The sequence below is a fragment of the Carcharhinus amblyrhynchos genome, chromosome 7 (genome assembly GCF_965287045.1).
Source record: "Carcharhinus amblyrhynchos chromosome 7, sCarAmb.v2.hapA, whole genome shotgun sequence".
Lineage (NCBI taxonomy): Eukaryota > Metazoa > Chordata > Chondrichthyes > Carcharhiniformes > Carcharhinidae > Carcharhinus > Carcharhinus amblyrhynchos.
Window position 1 is genome coordinate 100160184 of NC_137330.1, and position 17759 is coordinate 100177942.

A 17759-nucleotide genomic window follows, 5' to 3' on the forward strand; every position below is an offset into this window, starting at 1 on the left:
GTTTGTGTACCGCACAAGAAACAATGTTTTTCATTGTATCCCAACACATGTGACAAATAATAAATAATGTGGGTGGCACTGCTGCGTGGCACTGCTGCCTCACAGCGCCAAGGACTCGGGTTCAATTCTGGCTTGGGTCACTGTCTGTGTGGAGTCTGCAAGTTCTCCCCGTTGTCTGCGTGGGTTTCCTCCGGGTACTCCGGTTTCCTCCCACAGTCCGAAAGGTATGCTGATAAAGTGCATTGTCTATGCTAAATTCTCCCTCGGTGTACCCAAGCAGGTGCTGGAGTGTGGCAACCCGGGGATTTTTACACTCACTACGTTACAGTGTTAATGTAAGCTTATTTGTGGCACTAATAAAAAAAATTAAAACTTAAATCAAATCCGAAGGATTACTATATTGTGGAAACATAGCCATTAAAACCATCCCTGACCATTGGCATGTTGGCGACAGAAAACTTACAGTCATAATCGAATCACACTTGCTGCACATTTCGTAAGATATTCTGGTGCTCGTCAAGCAATATGGTTTTGCATACGCAGACTAAGCTTCGTGACGTGAGGGGAGGCGAATCCCCAAACGTGGCTAAAATATAAGCAGGATCTTCCTTGTATAAGTGAGCCATTCTGCTTGTTCCAGTGTTTGGATTTTTATCTAATTTATGTAAATCAGATTAACTCTTAATTTAAAATTCGATATGAAGCTCATTGCTAATGCGTGTTAATTCTGGGCTTTATCCTTGCCTTCCGAAATGGCACCAGCAAATTGTTTCTTGATAAGCATGGATTAACTTACAAATAAGGGATTGTTAAAAATGATCCAGCTAAAATACTGCATCACAGAAAGTTCAGTAAATATAGTAGATCTGTGCCTCCTAAGAGCCCAGGCGAAAAGACACTACCTTTTTAATTATTTGCAGAGCTCCTTCTGTACTTTGTGTCACTATCTGAATCTCAGAATTTGTATTGCAATAAAACCCATATCTTACCTGAGAATTAAAAAAAGAAATGAGGTTTTGTTTAAAAAAAAATTTTCTCCCTTCTTGGTTTTCCTGCCACTTAGCCTTTTCATCATGCCATTGTTCCTCGCACTGGTAAATATTAATGCTTCTGTAGGTGACCCATGTTTGTATTTTCCATTTGGTTTGATTTATTATTGTCACATGCATTTGTATACATGAAAAGTATTGTTTCTTGTGCTATATAGACAAAGCATACCGTTCATAGAGAAAGAAAGAGGATGCAGAGTGTCATGGACTAAGAGTACTCCCACAACCCAAAAAAAGTATGCTGGTTAGGAGCATTGGCCATGCTAAAATTCTCCCTTAGTGTACCCGAACAGGCGTTGGACTGTTGCGACTAGGGGATTTTCACAGTAACTTTACTGCAATGTTAATGTAAGCCTACGTTTTGACTAATAAATAAACTTTAAAAGAAAGAATTAGAGGATAAGCTGGACACAGTTCGCAAGAATTTGCCTAAAGTCTAATGTGTCCCGCTCAGTTGCTCTCCTGGATGTTTCTCTTGGATTTAGGTAGTCAAGTTGTTTGCATGATTCGGAGAAATTGCACATATGAACTAAACAGAGGAAGCGGTCCTGTGATCATTATTGTTCCTTGATTTCAATTTTGTTTCCTACATCATTTTTAGCTTTATTGTTCTTACTCTTAAATCAATATTATGCCCGCAAGACCCAGCTGCTCATTTTAGTCTTTGACCCCATATTAGCGACTTGCCTGATGGTACAGGTAGCCAGTCGTCATCTGGCCATTTTGTGCATCTGGTTGCCTCTTGTTCCGTGGCCCACCCAGCTGTCCAAGGGAGCTTGATGTATAACAGAGCCTTTTTTTTATCAACGCTGTGGAGGTTGGGGTAACCTGCCTCCTAATAGTGACCTTGCTTTCTCCTGCGGCAAGAAAGAGAAGCAGCAGGGCTGCATCTGATAAACAACCGGAGGACCGGCAAACAAAGGGAAGTGGATACATTGAGCAGGCTGGGTGAGCTGGACAGTGGAGTAAGTTAGAGGAATGTAATTTGCTGGCCAGTAGAGGTGAAAACAAGAGCTGCATTGCCGTACGGTAAGCATAAGGCAGGTGCAGGCAGGGAGGGATAAAGATTAAAGGCAGGTGTAATTGAGAGAATAGGAAGAGTATTGGAGCTGAGCTTAAACTATTGTAAATTTAAATATTCCCCATTAAATGCAATCCTAGTTTTCAAATATCACCTGCATTTTCAGAAGACCCAGCACAGTAGTGCAAAGATTTACCACAAGGTTTAACCTTATAATCTCGTCTTAAGAGAGAGATGACATTAATTTTGAACGTAGCTTTCATATTGTAGTAATAGGGCAACGATTATTCTGCTGCAGTCTCGATATTACATTTCTGAAGTTTGTGTCGTGGTTTACCACACTGGAGATGTACAATATACTCTAATGGCTCAAGTGGTCTCTCAACATACAGGGTGCTTGTCTGAAGCAAGGCTCCTTAAAAATGTAAATCAATGTCCGACACTGGTTGTGGCAAACAAATGTAAAATTCAGCAACAAATGAGTGGAGTTGATGCCCTTTGTGTCTCTGCCTGGATGTATAAGGCATTGATAGATCTAACCAATGATCCTGAGAAAGACTGCCTGAACTTGATTCAAAAATTGGAGCTGGAAGTTAACATTTTTTTGTGGGCCCAGAGGAAGCAAAAGTGTTCCTGCCAAACCCACAAAAATCCACTCCCCGCTCCCCCACACTCCTTCCCAACACCTGTCAGCACTTTCAAGACTCTCACCATAACAACCAAACCCCCACTCCCCACAACTTCCCCAACATCACTCCTTAACTGCTGGCCAACCCTGGCATTTGCATGAGGTCTAAAATCAAATTTGGCTCAGGTCTCAGGCTGGCACTAGCACCAAGCAAATCCATCTCTCAAGCAACTTTGGCACAAGTCTAAATTTTTGGCTGTTGTTTCAGTGATAGAACTTATCCAATACATTGCTAGTTTCTCTGATTGCCAGTAGAAGAAGCATACAGTAGTGGGAAAATTGTGTACCCATTCAGAACTCTGCCATTCTTACCTGGTCTGGCTATATATGACTCCAGATCCACAGCAGTGTGGTTTTCTTAGCTGCTCTCTGAAATGGCCTAGCAAGCCACTCAGTTCAAGAGCAGTTAGGGACCGGCCACAAGTGTTGGTCTGGCCAGTGATGCTCACATCCCATGGGAGAATAAAGAATCTCCAGGCATGTGTCAAACCTCTGCCAAAAGGAGAATCTCCTACAGAAATGTTATGCTGTATGCATTTACTCAGTAATGAACCTGGGCATTCATACTGTTGAATTAGGGGACCGTTATTCTGCTGTAATATCTACATTAGATTTCTGAATTTTGTGTTATGATTTACCACATGGGGCTGCACGGGATGCTCCAAAGAATAAAGGATCAGGATCATTGGTTAGATCAGTCAATGCCTTATATCCAGGTGGAGACACAAAGGATATCAGCTCCTTTCATTTGCACATGAATTTTATGTTTGTCCTTCATTCCCAATGGCTTGGGTGAATTTTCACTGGAGAATCGCCTGGTTTCAGCCAGAGCATTGATGGAAAAACTACAAAGACTCTGAATTAATGGCTGTTTCTTTGGTCTTTCTAAGACTGCTTCATCAAAGTTTCTCCAAACGAATGGTGAAAAGCCCTGTGGAAAATGAGCCGTATGTTATTGGGCTCTGCTCCTTCCATTTGCTACAGAAATTCTGTGTGCACTTTATGCCTTACACCCATTTTCACTTTAAGATATCTACTGAAGACTTGCTAATGAAATACTTATTCTGAAGTGAAATAACTTAGCATTTCATCCACAAACCTAAAGGGTTAATCATTTGCATGTTTATTAAGTAAGCATGTGTATTATAATGTACATCAGTAATTCAGGATTAACAACTGCTGCTAAGAAGTAATTCTGCTATTATAAATTTCATGTTGAAGCATGATATAAAAAATCATATTAATCTTGATGTTATGAGTGGTGGGTTGACATTTAGATTATAGAAATGGCTTTGAAGTTTTGGAAGAATGAACTCAGCATTTGGTTTCAAATGCTTTAACGCAAGCTCAGTCATAATCATATCAGCAAACTCTGGATGAACATCTTACAACGGTAGTCCTCAACTGCAATGAAGGAGAACATTAAAAGAATTCATAACAGGAAAATGCCAATTGTATGAAAATGGGAAGAAAATATTTAAAAATGGATCAGTTAGGATCAGTGTGTCTTTCTTTACTATTTATATTAGTAACTGATCAACAAGTGTGTAAATCTAATAAGTGCAGCAATGTGATGACTGTTATACAATGGGCATCATTGGCAAGGCCAGCATTTGTTGCCCATCCTTAATTGCCCTTGAACCAAGTGGCTTGTTAGGCCATTTCAGAGTGCACTTAAAACTCAGTCACATGTAGGAATTTGGGGTCATTATTGGCCAGAGCGGGTAAGGATGGCAGATTTCCTTCCCTAAAGGACAGTAGTAAACCAGATGGGTTTTATAACCATCAACAATGCTTTCACAGTCATCATTACTGAGGCTGGGTTTATGTTCCAGGTTTATTGCTTTAATTTATTAAAAAGCAATGTATATCACATGCATAACATTTCAAAATTGTCAGCAGTGCAAAAATCTGTCATTCCTTTATTATTGACTCAAAAAATTAAAACTTTTTATGTACCTTTTTCACCAGTTTCAAGTTATCCAACTCATTCTGAGCAATATCATATGATGCTCACTAATCATTTACTTGTTTAATTCTGAACATTATATAACACACCACATTTCCCATTATTGAGATGGTCATCCCTTCTGCACATTGTGTTGATGCAGTTATTAGTTCTACACATTAGCTGATAAATTACTAATATAGAGTAACTCACTGATCCTAATTGATCCAGTTTTTAATATTTTTTCCCCATTGTCATCCATTTTTCCTTCTAATGTGAAGGTACGTGCGTCTCACTGATGCTGAGTAATCTTTCCAACAACTTTTCCATTATTACCCTCTGCAGAGTAATCTTTCTAGCTGACACAGAATACAGTTTGTTTGTGATTTTATATATACTTCACCTGTGGCAATAAGCAGATTGAATGATTTGTTCATTGTTCATTTCCTCTCAAAAATGATAATTTATTTTTGTCTGTGAATTTGTTTCTGTGCAAGAATTGGGGAAATGAGCAGTGATTGCATCATCAGCTGTATGCTACCAATACAACTTCTATTGGGAGTATATCTGAACCATCAGCTTAATTAATTGCTTCCATTGTCTTGAGATTTGCTGTGTTCAGGCTACTCCTGACCATGGGGGCAGTATGTATGCACCATGTGGAGCTTTGCAATATTTTTTCCAGGTTAGTGGAATACAGGGGAAGGATAAGAAGAAGGTAATATTGCTTTCTGTGTGTGGGACTCAATAATATTCCAAAGATACAAATGTAACTCAATGGGGAGAACCCCAGGAGAGACCATTGCAGCCTTTGTAGCAAGGTTAAGACAAATAGTGGAGCACTGAGTATTTGGTTCAGCATTGAATGACACGTTGAGGAACCATTTGGTATGCGGTGTAAAGAATATGGCAATAAAGAAAAGGCTGCTGGCAGAGTCGGAAGTAACTTTTAAAAAGGTTCATGAAGAGGCTCCAGCAATGGAAAGTGCAAAGAAGGGGGTCCTGGAGTTGCAAAGCATACAGAATGGGGAGGTCCACGAGGTTTGGTGGGAAGTTGCTAACAGCAGTAATGGCAAGAGTGAGGGCAGTATGTTACATAAAGAGTTAAGTGTCAAAACCAAAATACTTCAAAGGTATAGGAAATATGGTCAACAGCTGAGGAGTAATACAGAGTGCTACCAGTGCAGAGGGGGGGTCATTCCAAAGAGATGTGCTGATTCAGAGAAGCAGAATGCTTTGCATGTGGGAGAAGAGGGCTGGTGAATCAGAATGAGAGGATCTGGCTGAGCCTGTTCAAGTTTGGCAGGAAGGGTGGAGTCAAGGCAGCGTAAGCAGAAAATGAACCGTAATACATCGAGAATCGAGAGAACATTTGCAATAGATGATGCAGTACTTGTAAAAGAAAATTGGGAATGGACCAAATTGGGTCCCAAGTGTTGTGGTGGCCAGAACTTGTCCTATGAAGTGGAAGTTCAGGGCAAAATTCTGAAGAAGCACTTTGATCATTTAACAAAATGAGATCATCCCAAGAGTAAGTGTTGCAACTGACTCCAATTGTTCCTGCTTGGATTGTTGTTGATTTAAGGAGTGAAGAGACAAGTTGGCCTATTGCAGAACAAAGTGTTGATCTCAATGAAAATCAGGAAAAAGTGGGAAGTGATGTGCCTGTACAATAAGAAAGTCAGACTCAAAGTCCAACTGAATCTATCTCTGCTGTTAAATCACAGCTAGTTGAGCTACTGTGCTCCCAGATGAAGTGAAAGTCCTGACAGAGTTGATTCTGATGAACTGTGTTTAAAAATATTTATTATTGTTAATGTTGTGTAAAGAGTTTAAATTTTAAAGTATTGTGTAATAAAGACTTAAAGGGGGAAGGATGTAGCTGCGAGCCCCTATAAAGGCGTCCGGAAGGTAATGTGACCCAATCGCCCAATGGGTTGAGAGCGCATGAAGCCTGGGGCTGAGTGCAGGCTTGTACCATCAGAACTGATCTGAGAGCTGAATGGAGAAGATGCATATTGAAGCGCTCTGGATATAATTTGAGTTAGCTCATAAATAATCGCTGTTGTTAACCTGATGGTCACAATTATCACAAAGGGCTAACTGAATGTGCCACACTGCAAATAAGGCAAGAGATGAGTGAGGGAGAGTATTGATATCAGAAGCCCTCTTTTGGCGTAAGTGCACTTTTAGCCATTGTATTAATAACACACTGTATGGCTGACTGAGCAATTTTTATTGCACTCATTAAGATGATATGCACAAGTTTATTTGTAGGTTATGTCCACTTCTGTCAAGCAGTAAAATTTAGTCTGTTATATTGTGTAGCGTGCGGGATGGTAACAGAGAAAATAAGGGTTGTGTGCGTGAAATTCCACTCCCTTAAAAGCATTGCAATTAGTGATTTTCTTCCACTCCTGTGATACTGATTGTAAAAGTTTTATTTGAAGCTCTACATAAGAGGAATGCAATTTAGATGTATTAAACTTTTCCGGCTTTACATCTACAGGTGGGGCGGGCAGCAGAATACAACAATCCAGTCCCTTTTTTTGTTGAGATTGATGTGTTAATTTATAATGGTTTTGATGCTAATTGTCTTTGAGTTTAAAAAAAAGCATCAAATTTTAATGAGACTCAGGGTGGGGCTAATGGAAATCTATTGAAGGTTGTGAAATGCCAACATTTGTTCTGCAGTCTCTAATCAGAATCAGGATTTTTAATTGTGTACAAAACATCCATCCGCATCTCTACAGTTGTGTGAAATGTTTTCGATTGGTGGCACAGTAATTAGCACTGTTTCTCATGGCGCCAGGGATTCCTGGCTTGGGTCACTGTCTGTGTGGAGTCTGCATGTTCTCTCCATGTCTGCATGGGTTTCCTCCAGGTGCGCCAATTTCCTCCAACAGTCCAAAAGATGGCATTGGCCAAACTAAATTCTCCCTCAGTGTACCCAAACAGGCACCAGGCTGTGGCAATTAGAGGATTTTCACAGTATTGCAGTGTTAGTGTAAACCTATTTGTGACACTAATAAATACACTTTAAAATACTGTTCTTAACAGTGAAAGTAAGAAAGTTTGAAGGGGTCCGAAGCAGAAGGACAATTGGCAAATAAATAGTCATTTGTGATTCAACAGCCAATTCAGCAGTCACAGACGTGAATCTGGAATTGTTTGTTACCTCCCTGGTCCCAGGGTCATAAGAACATAAGAAGTAGGAGCAGGAGTAGGCCATCTAGCCCTTCGAGCCTGCCCCACCATTCAGTAAGATCATGGCTGATCTGAAGTGGCTCACTTCCACTTTCCTGCTTTCTCCCCATAACCCTTAATTCCCTTGCCTACCAAAAACCTATCTACCCATAACTTAAATATATTTAGCGAGGTAGCCTCCACCACATCAACGGGCAGAGAATTCCAGAGATTCACCACCCTTTGAGTGAAGAAGTTCCTCCTCAACTCCGTTCTAAACTGCCCCCCTCCCCCTCTTATCTTGAGGCTGTGCCCTCTAGTCCTGCTGTCCTTTCTGAGCGGGAAGAATCTCTCTACCTCCACCCTATCCATCCCCTTCATTATCTTATACGTCTCTATAAGATCCCCCCTCATCCTTCTAAACTCCAACAAGTACAGACCCAGTCTATTTAGTCTCTCTTCATAGACCAAGGTCAAGGATGTGACTGAACAGCCTGAGGGGCAGGGTGAAGATTCAGTGGTCCTAGTCCACATGGATACAGATGGCTGAGAGAGGGATGTTGTGCTGCAGACAGATGTTAGGTAGCCGGGGAAGAAGAAACAAGCAACACCTCACAGGTAGTAATCTCCAGATTGCTCCCAGTGCCACATGCTAATGAGCATTTAAATGGAAGGATAGTTGAGATGAGTGTGTAGATCGTGCAGGAGTAAGGGCTTTGAATTCCAGGGACATTGGGACAGGTTCTGGGGGAGATTGGATCAGTACAGGCCGGACAGGTTGCACCTGTGTAGAACCAGGACCAATGATAGGGAGTGATATACTCATGCTATTGTGGAGGGTTTCAACTAACTTGACAAAAAGATGAGAATCAGAAAGTAATATGAAAGAGGAAAAGCCAAGGAGCACAGAAATGTGAAAGACAGATAGCACTAGAGTAGAAAACTGTAAAGTATTAGATGGGATCAATGTAAGAGGGAATGGGCAGAGTCAATAAAGAGAAACTTCACCAACAGAGCCAGCTGTCTATTCTCATTAAAACATATTTCCATTTGACTATATTATCAGTCCTGGTTCTATACAGGGGCAACCCATCTGGCCTATACGGATCCTATCTCCCCCAGAACCTGTCCCAATATCCTTGGAATTCCATGTCTCTGGAATATGGGGAATAGCACTGGACAGTATCGGGAGTACAAAGTGTTCAGCAAAGATGAAGGAGGAGGGTTTGGCTGTATTGATTAAGGAGAACATTACAGTGCTGGAGAGAAAGAATGTCCTAGCGGGGTCAAGGGCAGAATCAATTTGGTTAGGGTTAAGAGAAGAGAGAAGTATCATTATAATATTGGATGTATTTTGTAGGCCACCAACTAGTGGGAAAGATGAACACATTTGCAAGGAAATTACAGAGAGATACAAGAATTATAGTGTCGTTATAAAGGGGAACTTCAATTATTTAAGTTTATTTATTAGTATCACAAGTAGGCTTACATTAACACTGCAATGAAATTACTGTGAAATATCCTAGTTACCATACTCCAGTGCCTGTTCGGGTACACTGAGAGAGAATTCATCACGGCCAATGCACCTAACCAGTACATCTTTCAGACTGCAGAAGGAAACTGGAGCACCCGGAGGAAACTCACGCCAACACAGGGAGAAAGTGCAAACTTCACACAAATAGTGACCCAAGCTGGGAATCAAACCCGGGTCCCTGGCACTGTGAGGAAGCAGTGCTAACCACTGTAGCATCGTGCTGCCCTAGTATAGACTGGGATAATAATAGTGTAAAGGACAAAGAGAAGCAAGAGTGTCTAGATTGCATACAAAAGTATATCCTATATCCTGTTTTCAGTCCAATAAGGAAGGAGGAATTGCTGGATCTGGTTCTGGGGAGTGAGGTCGGGCAAATAGAATTGTGTGTCAGTAGGGGAACTTTTAGGGGATAATATTCATAGCATCAAAAGATTTAGGTTGGCTATGGGAAAAATCAAGGAGCAATCAGGACAATACTAATTGGAGTAGACCCAACACCCTTGGGCAGAATGGATCTGACCCCGATAACTTGGAATCAAACATTGGTGGACAGAACTCTGATGGAACAATACCTGCCTTAAAAGAAGCTACAGGGTGAAATTTTCTGATTTCATTTTTCAAAGCATTGTCTCCAGTGGGAGAGGTGGAGGGCAACCCACCAACTGCCTTGCCAGGTTTTCCTGCTGTATTTTTAAACGCTTTTTTAAAAAACAGAAAAATTAAAGGATGGGGTTTAATGATGTCATACTGGTGGAGACTGGCCCTGCCTGCAGCCCCGGCTCCTGACAGATTGGGGTGCCAATTATAAAGGGTCTTAAAGGGTGCTTGCCCTGATCTAATAAAAATAAAGGACTCCCCCACCCCCAGGGAAAATGAATGCACTAAACAGGTGATCATGTGGTGAGCCAGTAAGATTATGAAAGAGTCAAAAAAAAGTGTTCTCCGTTCTCGCAATCTTACTGGCCACAATCTGTCAGCGTAATTAAGCTGATTTAAATATGTATGATCTGATGTTAATAATAGTGAGCCCGGGACACAATTGTCCGGGTTCACTTGCCTTAATGGACTGCCGGTGGAGGACCGCAGCGGCAAGGATCAAGTGTGGTCCCCAACAACTGGGACCAACTGATTGGACTAGAGACCATTGAGGACCCCCACCCCCTGCCCTCCAATATGGTTAGGCAGGGGTGGGTAGTGCCCCTTGGGCACTGCCAGCCTGGGACACTGGAAAAGTCAGCCTGGCACCCTGGCAGTGCCCATCAGACACCAGCAGTGCCAAGGGATCTAAGGGGAAGGGCAGGGCCTGAAGTGGAGGCAGTGCATGGGGAGCTGCACACGCTGCATTGGGAATCGCCAGGGCGATGATTACCGGGGGAGATGAGCAGGTGTGGTGATCGATCGGGGTTGAGGAATCGGGGGCCGTAGTTGGCTTCCTGGTGTGAATAAGCGCCGTCTACTGCCTACTTTGCCACATTTTGTTGTCTAAATGTCATGAGATTTGGCTTTTTCTCTCGCTGAAAACCTGAATCTCTCCTGTTTCCAAGCTCTTTTGCCACTTAGAATTTTTTTGGTAAGATCGCCCCCTAAGTGTCAAGAAAATTCAGTGAGAATCTCCCCTGGCTCCAAAAAAGCATTCCAAGTGTGGGAGAATTGTGAACTGAATTGCACCAAACATCTAGCAGGAATTTTACCAGTTTTCCTGCTGGATATCCAGGGCGCAATTTTAAAATTTACAAATGACAAACTATGCAAACTGTGAGAAGAATAGTGATAAGTCTCTCAACATCAGGTTAAAGTCCAACAGGTTTGTTTGGAATCACAAGCTTTCGGAGCACTGTTCCTTCTTCAGATGAGTGATCAGCCTCGCCTGATGAAGGAGCAGCACTCTGAAAGCTCGTGATTCCAAATAGATCTGTTGGACTTTACCCTGATGCTGTGAGATTTATCACTGTGTCCACCCCAGCCCATCGCCAGCATCTTCACATTAAGGACAGTGATAGACTTCAAGAGGACATAAACAGGTTGGTGGAATAGACAGACAAGTGGCAGATTAAATTCTATTTGGATAGGCATGAAGTGATTCATTTTGGTCAGAAAAAGAGGGAGTAGGCAATATAAGACAAAGGGTGCAATTCCAAAGAGGGTGTAGGAGAAGAGGGACCCGCATAATATAGGTGCTCAAATTATCATAGCACAGGTAGAGCGAACAGTTAAAAACACAATCCTGAGCTTTATATGTCAGGGCATAGAGTAGAAAAAACTAGGGAATTATAATAAACCTGCATAAAATGCTGGTTCAGCCTCAACTGTAATATTGCATCCAGCTCTACGAAGGATGTGAAGCATTAGAGAGAGTACAGAAAATATTCACGAGAATGGTTTCTCAGTTAAGTGGATAGGTTGTAGAGGCTGGGGCCTGGTGAAGGAGTTTCGACAGAAGTTTAAAATCATAAGAGAGTCTAGATAGAGGAGATTAGGGAGAGACTGTTGTCCCCTTTAGCAGAAAGCTCAAGGACCAGGGGGACACCCATTTAACATGATTGACAAAAGAAACAATGGCAACGTGTGGAAAACTCTTTTTCTGCAGTGAGTGGTTCAAATCTGGAATGCACTTCCTGAGAGTGGGTGGAGCCAGATTCAATTCTGGCTTTCAAAGGAAAATTTCTGAGGAGAAAGAAATCACAGGGCTTTTGGGATGTGGGGTGAGGTGAGTGGATTTTTCAGAGAGCCAGTGTGGACACAGTGGGCCAGTAGACTTCCTTCTGTGACATAACCATTCTATGATTCCAGAAAGGATCCTGTGGAGGGCAGTTGCTGTCTGGGGCAATACAGCTACTGCAAATTAAACAAACTATTTGATGTAAAACCAGGGTCAGAATCCCAGGACAGCCCCTGCAACAGCACTGCGGGTGTACCAACACCACGTAGACTGAAGCAGTTCAAGAAGACAGCTCACCACTACCTTCTAAATGGCAATTAAGGATAAGCAATGAACGCTGGCCAAGCCAGCAATGCCTAAACCTTGCGAGTGAGTGAAAATGAGCATCCCAAATTACTCACATACAAACGCGGCTGAATCTTTTATGTGTGTTGTTTCAGTGCCAATCTTGTACTCATCCAAGAAGCCAAGTCTAGGCTGAATATGTGATTCACAACCTCAAAAGCTGATGGCAGAACTGCAGAGTGTGGGGAAGCTCTGTGCATAAGAAAAGAGCTGTTAGCTTATAAAATTCACTGTCAAGATGAAGGGATGATGTGTTTTCTGCCTTTGCCAACTATCTAATTTAAATGTCACATCCTCGTGTTTAAAGCTCTTCTTGGCTTCATGATGCTGCTAATGTTGCTCCCACACTACTGATGGAGAGGCAATTTGACAATATTGGCAGGCCAAGCACTTCATCACAGAATCACTGAATTTTTATGGTGCAGAAGGAGACCATTCAGCCCATCGTGTCTTCTACCTAGTCCCACTTCCTTGCCTCATCCCTGTAACCTTGCACATGCTTACCTCTGGGATTCAATTCCACTTTGAATACCTCGATCATACCTGCCGCTACCGCCATCTCTGGGAGTTTGTTACAAAACCCAACTGCTGTCTGGATAAAAATCTTTTTCCTCACATCACTTTACTCCTTTTGCTAATTTTACCTTGCTGGTAAAAGTTAGATGGCATAAAGGAGCGATTCTTGGCCAACACACTGCTTTGATCTGGATGAACAAAGTAGCTGAATCTATGGGGGTTTTGTTCTTCTTAACTATCGATTAGCTTTGAACCAAGCTATAGAGAACAATTTGTGTTTAATCTAGAACATTGCTTAAATTTTGCTATAATACAGATTGGATCGTGTGTTTAAAATTCAATCAGTATCCAGATCATTTCAGTAAAAGGGTCTATGTTAGTATTCTATATGGGCTTTGCTGCCCTCTATTGATAACCGTGAATACTTTTGATGTATTTGGAATTTAAAAAATTGTGGCAGAAAATAATGTTGTTTCTTTCTTTTGCCTGACTGCCGCATTGCATTTGAAATCTTTGTTTCACAATCTAGCATTGCATTGCCCTCAACAGTAGTATTTGTTTGTTAGGGATGGGGAGATTTGAAGCTTGCTTGCTCTCGCTCACTCTCTTTTTCCTCTTACATGCCCTATCTTTTCTCATCCTCTCTCCTGCTCCCTGGGTAGCCTGTATACCTGTAAGAAATAATTAGAGCTTTTGTAGCCTTTTGTTGGAGCAATATACTTTCTAACCATGCGGTATCGAAGATGCACATTGGATTTGCAATGTTCATCATCATCATCCAGCCATTGTCCTAAAGGATCAAAGGCAGTTCTTTGCCATTACAGGGGGAATTTTGACAATTCATAGCTTGAGGGGTACCACTTCACAAGCTTTTGACAATGCAAGGAGACAGGGCTTCCATAAAGTACACAACCACTACAGGGGTTGAACCTGCACCATTGATGCCTTTCAGCACCACACTGTAACCATCCAGCTAACTGAGCTCACTGACCCCAATTCACACAATTTTGTTGTACAATGCAGCCTATGTATGATACTGATACTGCGAGTGAGGTAGATTCATTGCAGTGATACAGACAGGAACAGCCTTAATTTCTGATCAAGCCCATGTTCCCAACTCTCCAACATGCATTCCTTTCCTTGCTCACTTTATATTTTTGCCTTTACTTCTTTCTCCTAGAACATCAATTTGTTTGCAGTCCCTATGAACCACCGCCCATCCTGTAGTCTGTTGTACATCCCTCCCTCTATTCCTAGCTACTTACCCATCACCTGGGCAAAGCATAGTGACATCATGGACACTCTGGATTTTTGCTTTTAGCCACTTTAACTAACCATATCCCACTGACCTCAGAATCTTGTACAGAACTGAACCACTCTGATTAAGATGCATTGTTACATCTCACTCAGTATGTTTCTGAAAAGAGAGTCATGTTGCCAAAGCTTTTCGTCTTGCACTCATCATGCTTTCTCCATGGCAATACCATGGCCAATCAGAGTCAACTTGCCAACCAATCAGCACACCTGGAGCATAAATTACTGTGATTGTTTGTAATTTGGCATTTTTGTGTTTATCTTGATGAGTGTAAGATGAAAAATTTCAGCAACAAGTTTCTTTCTTAACCAATATTCAAAATCTCACTATTGCCACCATAAACAACACTTACAATATACCTTGGGATGTTTCACGATATGAAAGGCTCGGTATGAACCTAAAGTTATCGAGCCAACCCAACCACACCTTTGGCCACACAACTTTGACCTTGAAAAATGTTAATTAACTCATTTTAAAGTGCAAATGTTAGGTAATTGTTTTACTTACCAAGAAGTGCTTGTGGTTAGGTGTGCATTTTTTATGTTTGTATGTGCATCCTCTAGAATTAGTCTCTTACACATTTATTTGTAGATTTGCAGGGGTGGCATAGTAGCACAGTGGTTAGCACTGCTGTTTCACAGCACCAGGGACCCAGGTTTGATTCCTTATGCAGTATGCATGGAGTTTGCACATTCTCCCTGTGTCTGCATGGGTTTCCTCCCACATTCTGGAAGACGTGCTGGTTAGGTGAATTGACCCGAACAGGTGCCAGACTGTGGCAACTAGGGGAATTTCACTAAATTCATTGCAGTGTTAATGTAAGCCTTACCTGTGACTAATAAATAAAACTTTTGATTAAGCACAGCTTGAGCCATAACTATTATTCCACGATGTGTTGGTGATTCTGCCAAATTTGTCAAGTACCAGTATTTTTGTTCTAGTGTATCGAATATTATGCCCAATTTAGAAAGTAATCATAACTTAATTATTGAAAGGCAATGGATTGAGGTGAATGCCTTGTCAAAAGATCAATCCGGGAAAAAAATTGAAATAAATAATAAATATTTCATCTGCAAGATAAGGTCATTTTTGCCTTGTTCATGTTTATGTTCTGAAGATATTGTAAGGCATAAAAATTTCAACCACATGATCACCGCTGACAAAAGGGCAACCCTGGCATTGTTGAATAGCAGTACTGCTGTTGAAAGTAAATCTGCGCATCATGTGAACAGTAGCGTCAGGAGAGAAATGAATATGGTGGAAGAGATTGAGTACATTTTGTACTTGTCACCCAAGCATGAAGTGTTGGTTTCCAGCTGATGGTTGATGGGAAGGAAGCTCTGAAAATGCCAGATCACCAAGATTTGTTGGGCGGCACAGTGGTTAGCAATGCTGCCTCACAGCGCCAGGGACCCAGGTTCGATTCCCAGCTTCGATCACTGTCTGTGTGGAGTCTGCACATTTTCCCCGTCTCTGCGTGGGCTTCCTCCGGGTTCTCTGGTTTCCTCCCACAATCTGAAAGATGTGCTGGTTAGGTCATTGGCCACGCTAAATTCTCCCACAGTGCATACAAAGAGGCACCAGAGTGTGCATCTAGGGAATTTTCACAATAACTTTATTCCAGTTTTAATGTAAACCCATTTGTGACACTATTAAAAATAACTAATATTTCTCTTCAGCGGCTTTCATTTTACTACCATAGAGTCACTGGAAATACAGTGAACTGCACACCACTCCTTTGTATGAACCGGGTTAACTCTAAGGAAATTTATGAAGTATAGAGCTTAAGAAAAGATCAGAAATAAAATCAAAAAGTGTAAGGAATAATTAGCAGGACAGGCAGCATCCATGGGAAGTATCAGAGTTAACATTTCAGTCTGTTTTAAGGTTATTAGGTGAGGCTTTGAAAATTGGCTCTTGTTTTTTAATATGGCAAAGTATTGTGTTTAAAATGTGCATAAGAACATAAATTGGTCAAAAATTGTTAACCCAGTGATTTCAACGCGTCTCCACAGATGATTATGTATCATACTGTTGTGAAATGAATATTCTCTCCTGAAATTATCTTTGACTTTTTTTCATTCTATGGGATGTGGGTACTACTGGCTAGGCCTGCATTTACAGCCCACCCATAGTTGCTGCCTTCATGAACCTCTGCAGCCCCGGTAGTGTAGGTACACCTGCAATGCTATTAAAGAGGGAGGGTTCCAGGATTTTGACCAGCGACAGTGAAGGAACGGCGGTATACTTTCAAGTCAGGGTGGTGAGTGATTTGGAGGGACGCCTCCAGATTGTGTGGTGTTCCTGTGTATCTGCTGCCCTCGTCCTTCTAGCAGGTGGAGGTCATGGGTTTGGAAGGTGCTGCAAAGGAAGTGTTCTGATAATGTGAGTTTTATTGTGATATAAGTTACCAGCTCCAGTATTTATAGACATCTTAATATTCTGACTTTTTTTCAATTTTTGCCTTGGCCATGTATCCAATGGCCATTATAATCTCTCTTATAGATTCATCATAGATGTTGTGTGTTGCAACAGTCCAGGTAAAAGACCCATTTTACATTTTGTTGCAAGTATACATAAAAGTGGTGTCCCCATTCAAGATGCATCTGCCTAGAAATTTAGTTACAAGCCATTACCATATGTCTCCTTTTATTTTCATGCAGATGTTACAACTGTGGCGGCCTTGATCATCATGCTAAGGAATGTAACCTACCTCCTCAGCCAAAGAAGTGCCATTACTGTCAGAGTATCATGCACATGGTAGCTAACTGCCCCCTCAAAACTGTTCCACCGCAGTCCCTTATCCCTCAGGGAAGATACGAAGCAGATCCTCAACCTTCCACCTCTGCATATGCTGCTTTCCCTCGAGAAATGGGAGGGGCCCAAGGCTGCCCAGCTCTGTCTCATCTTCAGGAAGGAAAACCGGAGACCGAACACTCGGGCAAGTCATCCCACGAAGCTTCTTCAAGCAAGTTGTCTGCGTCGCCTGAAGAACCAAGCAGAAAGGGGCCTTCCATTCAGAAACGGAAAAAAACATAAAAGAGGGCCACGCCGCTGCTTTTGAGGCTTTTTTTTTTAAAATAGGATCCCAAACTACCTCATACTTGCAAAAGTACAGGGGAAGTAAATTCACATACTACAGCTCCTGTTTTGAGGAGTAAAGAAAGACTTAGCGAATCAACAAAACTTTGAACTGGTCAATTCACTCCTTACAAAGAGTCATTATTGGATTGAGTTCATGCACGTCCACTGTGCTCTACTTTTACCTTTATATGCAGAAACCTCTGTAAAGCCCCCGGTGGCATACGTGTTTCAGTGTCGATCTGCTATGTTTAGTTCCCTTGACTTTTCTAACCTTTTTATAAGTACAGTTCACAGTACCCTTTGGTAAACTCTCTGAATTGCAAAGCAATACATACACAACACTACGATTGACCCTAGAACTTTCTTCAGAGGCTCCGTTCCACTTGGTGGGCAGCTGAAGCAACTCCCGTCAGA

The 17759-nt window shown here is 41.7% G+C and overlaps 1 protein-coding gene across 1 annotated transcript in view; it reads left to right on the forward strand.

Moving 5' to 3' along the window:
• LOC145345544 (protein lin-28 homolog B-like) overlaps nt 1-17300 on the forward strand; it is a 201971-nt gene extending 184671 nt beyond the window's left edge. The window contains exon 4 of the mRNA XM_080193378.1: nt 16925-17300. Within this exon, the coding sequence (XP_080049504.1) occupies nt 16925-17300 (376 nt within the window). The remainder of the gene's footprint in view (nt 1-16924) is intronic.
• The last annotated feature ends 459 nt before the right edge of the window (nt 17301-17759 follow it).